This window comes from Oncorhynchus clarkii, chromosome 10 (genome assembly GCF_045791955.1).
Source record: "Oncorhynchus clarkii lewisi isolate Uvic-CL-2024 chromosome 10, UVic_Ocla_1.0, whole genome shotgun sequence".
Taxonomy (NCBI): domain Eukaryota; kingdom Metazoa; phylum Chordata; class Actinopteri; order Salmoniformes; family Salmonidae; genus Oncorhynchus; species Oncorhynchus clarkii.
In genome coordinates, this window is record NC_092156.1 from 68,079,953 (window position 1) to 68,090,704 (window position 10,752).

A 10,752-nucleotide genomic window follows, 5' to 3' on the forward strand; every position below is an offset into this window, starting at 1 on the left:
AAAGGAGCTTCAACAAAGTACTGGGTAAAGGGTCTGAATACTTATGTAAATAGACATTTCAGTAAAAACCTGTTTTTGCTTTGTCATTATGGGGTATTGTGTGTAGATTGATGAGAAGAAGAAAAAAACAATTTAATAAATTTTTGAATAAGGCTGTAACGTAACAAAATGTGGAAAAAGTCAAGAGGTCTGAATACTCTCCGAATGCACTGTGGGTGTGTCTCCTGATACTGGCAGGCATATGATAGACTTGTTTCTGTGGCTCTAGGTTTCTTCCAGTTTTTGTATTCAAAAGTATTAATTGTAGCCTTCAAGTTATCTGCTGTCTGTCAGGAATAAAACATATAACAGCCTCATGCATTACAGATTGCTCAATTTTGTAGTGTATAGAACATACTATATGAACATTATTTTCTTGGTAAATATGTTTTAAGTCACAATGAATCTCTTTTTAACTGTTGGCTGATAATGAATATTATATTATGAGTTATGACAAAATAAACCCTTGTGACGTCATAACGTCGGGATTTTTAGGCAGGAAGGCAGGCGGGAAAATACACCAAACCACGTCACAATTGATGTTGTCCAGTGTAAAAATATCATTGGCTACTCCACTGTCACGGGGGTTCCCTGCCTAGATTGCAGGGGTTAGACAATAAATTTGAAGTCTATCGCTTTAAATTCCAATCTCTGATACAGCAGAGATCATAAAGTCTGTCAGTAGAGGGAGAGAAATATTATAAATTGCACCTGAAATATTCTTCATATTTCAGAGTATAGTCATTTAATCACTGTGTTCAATTAGATAGGAATTTCAAAAGGTAAGTTACCTTTTTTTTTTTTTTTAATAGATAATCTGACTAAGGATAACATTTTATTAATGGCTCGCTACTGTAGTTGTTCTCGGGAAAAAGTTAGTGAAGATCTTTGTTGGCTCACTGTACAGTATGTGTCTTCAATTAATTTCATGTCGACAATTTGAGTTAAAATGGAATAAACAGGCATGGTATCATGTGATGCTAAACCCCGAATTTTACCGTGTTCAATTTTATTTTTCTCATTGACTAACTAGCTATAGCTAAAAATACCTAGCCAGTCGGCCTTTGTATTATGTGCAATGCTAACACGAGCACTGGTGTCGACACTATATTGCTTGCTAACCAGCTCTGTTCAAGAAAACCTTGCCTGCCGGTGCCAGGATTTAGGCACTTGCACGAACGTGTTAACCGGTCAGAATAGACCAATGAGTATTGGCTAGTTACAAAGTGATTGTTGCTAGCTGTTCAACGTTTCTAATTCATGAAATTGAGCCACATGACTTTGCATCATTAAAGTGTTGATGCATGTTAATACACGAAGGAAAACTGATAGGGGTAAACAAAGTTGTCAAGACAAGGTAGCTTGAGAAAAAGCAACGACGCCACAAATCTAGCTTAGCGCCATTAGCTGCCTAACGTTAGCAAATGTACTAGTTTCACTATCATTTAATTAGCAACCGGTACGGACTTTTCTGTGCATTTTGTTGATTAAAATGTATACTTAAATTACATTAGAATATTGGGGGCAATGCTATTTATCAATGCACGCAGTGTTAACGTGTTGGCTAACTAGGAGCTAGCTAACGAGTTTTCCCAAATTAGCCTAGCACCGATCTAGTAGGATGCCAGCGTTAGCTAGCTAATCCTCGTTTACCTTACAAGTATGCTGCCCTAACTAGTTTGCTAAATACACTTCCAAATAAGACGAGGCCTCTTTCAAAGCATTTGGAGTTGGTCTACTATTTCTAGCGACATGTGTTATGTCTGGTATCAAGGCCAGGGAAATGATTCGACGATGCCACACAAATAGACATCCAGCTACGACGGAGGCTGTACCAGGTCGTGGGAGGCCTTCCGCAGTTTCCGTCACAATAGGCCTGGCTACTCTCAAACAAATTAATTTAACATTAACCTCATTTGTTCATTTGATTAGTAACATATGTTCAGACAATCTCTCAACTCTTCTGAGAACGTCTCGTTGAAGTCGACCTATGCTTTGTACCCCTCTTTTGTGTCCGGGTGGATAAACGTGATGGCGCAGTTGCACGCTAGTGTGTGCTATCAAAGTAGGTAGTTCGCTAGCAACGATGAATATGTATCATTTTAAAATGTGAACACGAACAACATGGTGCATTGTCGTTTTAAAAATCAGTTGAACGCATCGACTTTGTCTTCATATTCTCAACTAATTTCAAAACTAGAAAGCAACGTCTTAATAACCCGTTTCTGTACATACTTTTTTATTTGCATGCAAATATCATTCATGAACGATTCATAAGTTGCTCAGTTTTCCATTGGTCTCATTCTGGTATTAACGGTTGATATTGTACATGTTGCCTCAATTATGTCCAATAAGAATGAGTTGTCATGGCTTTATTTTCCTTCTGCAATGCTGACCTGCATGTTCTTAGGTCACTTCAAAGTATTACTTCATATCAAGATTTAAATGTTTTGTTAATGTTCTGTTTCAGCACTTGATATTGATTACCAAAGAAATGGTGATGGAGAAGCCAAGTCCCCTGCTTGTAGGGCGGGAGTTTGTGAGGCAGTATTACACACTCTTAAACAAAGCACCCGATTTCCTGCACAGGTACTGACCGATTTGTCTAGATTGAATAGCCCACAGTATGTGATAACCTTCCATTGCTTTATGTAGACCTGTGCCAGCAGGACTTTAAATGTCTCTGCTTTGTCATGACAGGTTCTATGGAAGGAACTCCTCCTATGTTCATGGCGGACTTGACTCCAATGGGAAGCTTGCAGAAGCAGTGTATGGCCAAGCAGTAAGTGTCAATAACCTAAATCAAAGATCCAGATGACAACTACCTGTTTTGAAAAATATAACACAGTCAATAGTCTTCACTTGGGATGCTTTTCATGCAAATCTCAAACAATTTAGATGTTCAAATATTTTTTAATAACCTTCCAAGTGCTGTGATGTAATAATGCAGGAAATGTGATTCTATTATAAACCACTCCTGGCCTTGTGATTTACTTCTAACTGTACTTCCTTCACCCTACCCAGGAAATCCACAAGAAGGTCCTGTCCCTGCAGTTCCAAGAATGCCACACGAAGATCAGACACGTGGACGCCCATGCCACACTGACTGACGGCGTTGTGGTCCAGGTGCTGGGTGAGCTCTCCAACAACGGCCAGCCGATGAGGAAGTTCATGCAGACCTTTGTGCTCGCTCCAGAGGTGCGTAGTACGGTAGGCTAAAGGGCGGGGCTCACTGCACACACTTTACTAAGCATAGGCTAGTTGTCATATTTTAATTGTCACTCACTGGGATTTTTGGATTGTGTTCAGCAGTCATGAAATGGTAGAATTAATTGAAGTGGAGTGACTACCTGCGTTGTGTTCAGTAGGGCTCAATGTTCAGGAAGTACCTCCCTGATTCACTCTGTTTCAAAACATTTAATGCCCACTGAAAACAACTCTGCACTTTTTCTTAGATTATGAAGCACCTCAACTATGAGGGGGAAAAGCACATTTTCGTCAGATAGTGCAGCACAAATAATAATAGCTTGTCTGGCTATTTCCACAGGGCTCCGTGGCAAACAAGTTCTACGTACACAACGACATTTTCCGCTATGAGGATGAGGTTTTCGGCGACTCTGAGGCTGAACTTGATGAGGGTAAGAAATTCTGCACTTTGTCCAGTTAAATTATCTTCAATGTTGACTTTGGATGTCAATTTGTTTATATGGTCTGTATACTTTGTTTTGTTAATCAATGATACCTCAGAATCTGAAGAGGAGGTTGAGGAGGAGCAGGAGGAGAGACAGCCGTCCCCAGAGCCACTCCAGGACAGTCCTAACAGCACTACCTACTACGAGCCTCACCCTGTCATGTAAGTCTATGCCATGGAGACCACCATGCCAGTTTGACAATGATGGTTAGATCAATGGCGACTAGATGTACTTAATGTTCTGTTTTAGAGAAATTACATTTATGTACAAAACGTGCACTGCATTAAAAAACAACAATAAGTAAACATGGCATACAGTTGGTATGTACACTGACCGGACAGTTTATTTGGTACACCCATCTAGTACTGGGTCGAACCTGCTCTTTGCCTTCAGAACAGACAGAATTGTTTGGGGCGTTCTACACGGTATCGGAAACGTTCCACAGGGATGTTGGTACATGCTGATGGCGACGGCATCACGCAGTTGCTGTGGATTGTTCGCAGCATGAATGTACTGCCGTCTAGCCCATTCCAGATGGTCTGTTGGGTTGAGGCCTGGGGACTGCGCAGGCCACTCAAGTAAATTAAACTCGATGTCATGCTCCAGGTGCTGTTTTTCCACTCCTTGATTGTCCAATCTTGGTGACCATGTGCCCACGAGCCGCATTTAGTTTTTACCTGAATGGTGTGGAACCTGGTGTGGAACCCGGTGTGGTTGTCTGCTGCAATAGCCCATCTATGACAAGGATCATTGAGATGCTGTTCTGCACACCACTGTTGTACTGCGCTGTTATTGATCTAATTGTGGCCCGTCTGTTAGCTTGCACGATTCTTTCCATTCTCATTCTACCTCTCATCAACTAGCTGTTTTCGCCCACACGACTGCCGCTGACTGGATGTTTTTTTTATTTTCTGTTTGTCGCACCATTCTTGGTTTACTCCAGACATTGTTGTGTGGGAAAATCTGGCAGCCAGTTTCTGAGATACTGGATCTGGCGCGCCTGGCATCAGTGATCATACCACGCGCAGCCCTAAGTCACTCGTTTTGTCCATTCAATTGAATAGTAACTGGATGCCTGTCTGCCTGCTTTATCTAGCAGGCCACATGACTCACTGTCTGTCTGTAGGAGCGGTCCATTTTCATGAATGGTGTGGGGTGCCAAATAAACTGGCCAGTGAGTGTACAGTTGCATCATATTTGTGTCAAGAAGAAATGTGACCGAATCCAATCATATTGAGCTTGTATCTGAGTTTATAAAAAGGTACATCTAGGCAAACGGCTGTAGAAAACTTGACTGATTTCTGCTTCATTTAGCAATGGTGTTGAGGAGCCTATGGAGGAGCCGGCTCCAGAGCCTGAGCCCGAGCCTGAACCGGAGCCCGAGGTTGAGGAGCTGAAGCCTGACGTGGAGGAGAAGGTGATGGAGGAGCTGGAGGAGAAGGCCCCCTCCCCGGTCCCAGTAGAGTCCCCACCCAGCACGCAGGAGGCCCCCAAGGTTGGTCCACTCTCCTGGTACAACAGTGCTATGACCATTTATAACATCACAATAACATGCAGGTTGCATCTGAAATCACACTGCTGTTCTATATAGATCGCTGGTCAAAAGTTCACTATAGAAGGAATAGGGTGCCATTTCAGAAGTAGCACTATTGCACGGATTACTGTCAAGATATCTGCCTTTCAAAATCATATTGTACTGTGTTCTACTGATTGGCACGGTTGAATTCTGACTGAATTCCTGGCAGACCTTCTCCTGGGCCTCGGTGACCAGTAAAAACCTGCCTCCTAGCGGTACAGGACCCTCCTCTGGAATTCCCCCCCATGTTGTTAAAGCACCAAGCTCACAGGTAACCCCTCCACCTGTGTCTTGTGTGTGTCTGGGCTGAGTGTTGTCTGTGGTCAAGTAGGTCTCATCTCGTGTGTCGCGCTCCTTTACAGCCCAGAGTGGAGACCAAACTTGAGAGCCAGATGGCCCCTCTCCGGGGACCCCGGGACCAGCGCCCCCGCGACAGACCAGCCTTCGTACAGCGAGCCTCCAGACCTGGTAAGCCCGGTGGGACCTAATAGCAATGTTTTTCTATAGACGCACTGTCTATACACGCAATATGCTCTTGGTTTTAGGTCTGCTTAGTTCTCAACACGTCACAGGTGCTCACACTTCTGTAGTCTTTATTATTTACACATGGGTCAATGTGTGCACGTCTCTGTCACTTAGATGGTGTTGCACCTTCAGAATCACAAACTGGGAAACCCCACTTCAGTTTTGTCAACAAAGGTAATAAAGCTGTGACTTTGTACTAAATGTGCTCTCTTCAGTGTTGGTACAGAGTGACGGTGCAGATGGTAGCTAATGACTTCTCCTGACTGCAGGTCGGGGCGAGGCGGACCCCGGTGAGATGGACAGCAGGAGGATCATTCGGTACCCAGACAGCCACCAGCTCTTTGTGGGCAACCTTCCTCATGACATTGACGAGGCAGAGCTCAAGGACTTCTTCATGAGTAAGCACTCGTACACATGAATGGTTATTTAGCCATGCCATTTTCTGGTTGTTCAAAGTATCAATGGCATTTAAATCAATAGAATTGTGTGCGTTTGGAACAGTTTACATCTTCCAACCTTTTGTTAAGGTGTGACTAACGCGGTAAACTACAGATGACGTAGCAGGAGAATTGTGTATGATTTTCAGTATTTGGAATTGAAAACTAAAATGTCTTCCTTCAGCGTTTGGCAATGTAGTGGAGCTGAGGATCAACACCAAGGGAGTCGGAGGAAAGCTGCCCAACTTTGGCTTTGTGGTCTTTGACGACTCTGACCCTGTCCAGAGAATCCTGGGGGCGAAGGTAGGGGGGGCAAGTACTGACTTCATCATTATCCCCCTCATTCACACGGGTGTTTTGGTGGCACACAACTTGGTGTTGTAAATCACTACCTATGGGTTTTATGCACAGTATCCTAATCCCCAAATCTCTAGCCCGTTGTCCCTTTGTTTGAATCTCAGCTACAGGAGACGGAGTATTCAAGGTTTTACTGGAGCAAAATGGTGCTGGGGGGGTGCTGACTGGAAATTTGAAGCCCTCCCGTTGTCCGCAGAGACAACATTCAGCTTGGCCTATGCTATCTGAGTCTCAAACATTCTAACAAAATCTATGGGGTTCCCATTCTCTGACAAAAATACTCCTGAATGTATCATTTTTGGAATTTGATTCTCCCTGACTCTTATTTTTGGTGATTTGTTGGTTCTCAAGGATCATAATTGAAAAAATAATATTGGGGGCTCTTGTTTTAGCTTTCTGGACATGGGTGGCCCGAAAACACTTAGGCAGGCCTCCTCCTAAGACTTTTCTATGCAGGAAAACTACAAACACAATCGATACAACCAAAGATTCAACCAATAGGGTTTTATGATGTGCAAACCAGTGAATGAGAAGGATCGTGAAAATGGTATTTTCTTAAGGTCCCCTAATCACCTGCCAGTCCTGTATTAACGGTCCCCTCTGTCCTGTAGCCCATCATGTTCCGTGGCGAGGTGCGTCTGAACGTAGAGGAGAAGAAGACCAGGGCGGTGCGTGAGCGGGAGGTCCGTGGCGGAGACGACCGCAGAGACATAGGGAGACGCGGCGACAGGGGGCCCGGTGGCCCGCGAGGAGGCATGGTGGCCGGCAGCGGGATGATGCGTGACGGTAGGGGCCCACCACCCAGGGGCGGAATGGGTGCTCCCAAGCCCGGCCTGGGCTCTGGAAGAGGAGCAGGAGGATCCGCCGAGGGCCGCTTCACCACCCAGCGCCGCTGATAGTGCCACCTGCAGTTCGGAAGTAGTACCACGTTCTTCATCTTCTACCGTTCTCGTTAACGAAAAAATCTACATGTATAAACGTATATACTTTTGTTTGTTTATTTTCGTTTCGGTAAAAAAGTATTTTTGGCTTTGGAATGTGACAGACTGTCAACTATTTCTTCTTTGATGTGACAGACAAAAATGAGCAAACGTCAAATTTGCATTTTCGCTTTACTTAGCTGTGAGCTGAGCGTACTTTTCCAGTGTTGTCAAGAATTCACAAACATTAATTTGTAAATTTGAGGAAAAGCAACCAGGAGTAATCTGCATCGTTATAGGAGGAGGGACTGATAGACTTTTACCTACGATAATACAGCCCATCATTTGGAATAGAGATTATTACGCCTCGACTTACCAGGGCGCTACGTCACGAAACCCCTCTTAATGCACATTTTATATGTGGGAGATCTCTGCCTGTTACTGTTGGAAAAGCATGAGGTGAATTTCCTGCTGTGGGGGGGCTTGCATTTAGTTTTTTCCTTTTCAAAGGACACTGCTTAAAACAAATTGCATAATGCACTCATCAATATGCACTAATGGGTACTTTTGTCATGTTACATTGACATCCTGGGATCGCAGCTGGTTGAGACATCTACTGTTGTCTCAAAGCTAAACGACGTGACAAGGCAGGCCTCCACTTCAGGCCTGTTTACTGTGACCAATATACTTCTCTCACATCTTTCATCTGCGAACCCATAACTATGCTTCAATTACTGCTGGAATACAACATACCAATCTACAGAATGATTATTTTCCTAAATGAATTTAATAAAAAGCTCAAAGTTCCTGGACTTCACCGACTGGGGAAATAAAAGGATGGTCCACAGACACAACCCAAGCTGACCAATAGGAGAGTGGTGGTGATAATGTTTGGAGACTCGCTCCCTATTGTTTTTTCTTTTATTTTCATGCATTTTTTTCATTTTCTTTCTCCCCTACCCTTGCCAGAACCGTGAAACTGAGGTTCCTCTTCTCCCTCCATTCCCCGTCAAGTGTACGGAGGAACATAATAAATGTACAGCAAAAATCATAGTTCACTGTATGATTTAATTCTCTCTTTTTTTTTTCAACTTGACTATAAAAGCATGATGGTGCCTTCTATTTCATCTTTCCAGTCTTACTAGTGAGTTGAGTTCGGGGTGTCCGGTGTTGCTCCCAGCTCCAGTTGAACTACTCTACCTACTGAGGCCAGGAGAATTTGCAGTGTTCTTCACAGGATTATAACGTTTTTCTGGTGCACATTTCACTCTCCCATAAGTACTGTTGAACTACCTAAGATGATGTGCTGCAAGTTGTGCATTTGTTTATAGTATCTGCTCTGGGGTTTTGAAGAGACTAGAGAGACAACGGGTGCCTGAAGTTTTAATGTTAAATGTCCCAGAGATGCGTTATTATGTTAAAGAAATGACTCATTGGCACATACTAGTCATGTGTGATTCTTGGTTAGTCAAGCAAATGGGATCAGTTGAAGAGTTTGGATCTGCAGTATTGACGAGCTGTTTGCTTAGTAACTGTATCGGACAGTGAATGAAATGCCCTCTTAAAGGAAAACGTTGTATTGCACGGCTCAGACATGGGCTACTAGACAGTTCTCAATCGGTACGGTCAATTGGAGCAGCATGGTCTTTGTCTCGAACGGTGGCATAAGCCCTGGATCCAAGGGCATCCGACTGTTTCATCAACAAACATTTTTCGTTGGCAGCAATTTTTGTAAAATGGTAATCTTAGGTGTGGTTTAGCCTTAGTGCAAACTTTATCTGGGATGACACTCACTTTTTAAAATCCATTTATGCGTTCATATTTTTTAAAATGCTGATAATATTCAATGTGCTGTGTACCGATTTTTCTATTATTTTTTTCCCACTAAGGCAAAATAAGAAAAATAACATTTCTATACCAGTACTCTGCCAGTGAAATGGGAAGTTTTCTTTTTGTGACTGTGAAAGGGAAGACCTCGGTTTCAACCTGGAATAGAATCGGGGAGGAGAAATGACAAATATTTTGCACTTCTTTTTTCTTATACTGGTCTTCTTGCACTGAAACGGAAAGTTAAATCTGATGTAGCGCCTTTTCCAAAATGTCCTACTGAGGTCTTCCTTGTCAGGTGGTATTGCGCTATTTCTGAAATTTTCTGGGACAATCTGTCACAGTAAAAACACTTACCATCCTACTCCCTTTTCTGACATTGCTCTCATAATTAATTTTCTTGTGGCGTGGGCCAGCTTAAAAAGCCAGTCACACTGGTGGAAATGCATGTACCTTTTGGTTGGATTGGAGCGACGTGCCGAACACTGGTGTGTGTGTGTTATGGGAAGAGGCCATTTTGAAATTGAGCCCCTTTCTCCAGGAACCTATTGTTGGTCACTGCAGAACTACATCCCTCCCCATGTTTCCACATATGGACAAGTTTCACAGTTGCCTATATACTCATAATGTGAGTTTCATATTATGGCTAAGAAAAGCGCACTTACTGCGATTTTACTTTTGCAATGGTCAACAAGGGCGAGGAGAGTCAGCCGAGTGGAATGCCATCATGCTTTCTGGCTAGTTTTCTGAAGTCAGTGCTTTAACTCAGTGGTGTTAAAACGTTTATTGGGAGCAGATTTGTACTTTTATTTTTTTTGCTCTGAAATTTCAGTGAAACCCCCATCTCTACCCCCAAGTTTCAAAGGACCCCCTAAAGCAAAGGCTGTAAACTTTTTCCACTGTTGAAAAATGCTGTAGAGTGGATTTAAATGTATATCATTCCAGTCCTCTTTTCAGTGGAATAGGATTTCCTTCCTGGCTTTAGCAAGTGTGGTACGCTAAGCAGTCAGTTGGTTGCCATCTTAATTTACTGTGTTTACCTTCTACTTGTTTGCTAGTAGAAACAAAAAAATGTGTTGCAGATGGAGCAAATTTGTTTTAGTTTTCCATTTTGAATGTGTTTGGACTTAACATACAATAAACTACTGATATCTGCACCAGTCATCACGGTTGTCATGTTTTAAGGGGCACAGCAGTCAACCAAATGTCGTAAAAGACAAAGAAGTTGGAAATGCCCCAAGATGTTGGATCCTACTTGAGAATATTAACAAAGCCAGAAGTAACATGGGTCTCGACTATAAAGAACAAAAATATAAACTCAACATGTAAAGTGTTGGTTTCATGAGTTGAAATAAAAGTGTGCACAAAAAGCTTATTTC

At 42.8% G+C, this 10,752-nt stretch overlaps 1 protein-coding gene across 4 annotated transcripts; it reads left to right on the forward strand.

Annotated features, from left to right (window-relative positions):
• Positions 1–584: 584 nt before the first annotated feature.
• Positions 585–10,530, forward strand: LOC139419049 (G3BP stress granule assembly factor 2a). 4 transcript variants are annotated; one of them, XM_071168914.1, is made up of 13 exons: positions 585–821; positions 2,510–2,628; positions 2,740–2,821; positions 3,064–3,237; positions 3,587–3,677; positions 3,787–3,892; positions 5,046–5,226; positions 5,477–5,578; positions 5,670–5,775; positions 5,947–6,006; positions 6,102–6,230; positions 6,454–6,581; positions 7,238–10,530. In XM_071168914.1, the coding sequence occupies exons 2-13, from the start codon at positions 2,534–2,536 to the stop codon at positions 7,520–7,522; spliced, it is 1,539 nt and encodes a 512-aa protein (XP_071025015.1). In that variant the 5' UTR covers positions 585–821; positions 2,510–2,533; the 3' UTR covers positions 7,523–10,530. The 4 variants fall into 4 exon arrangements, with proteins under 4 accessions (XP_071025015.1, XP_071025016.1, XP_071025013.1 ...); XM_071168915.1 differs by having other exon boundaries at positions 6,454–6,572; XM_071168912.1 differs by having other exon boundaries at positions 686–821; positions 3,064–3,249.
• The last annotated feature ends 222 nt before the right edge of the window (positions 10,531–10,752 follow it).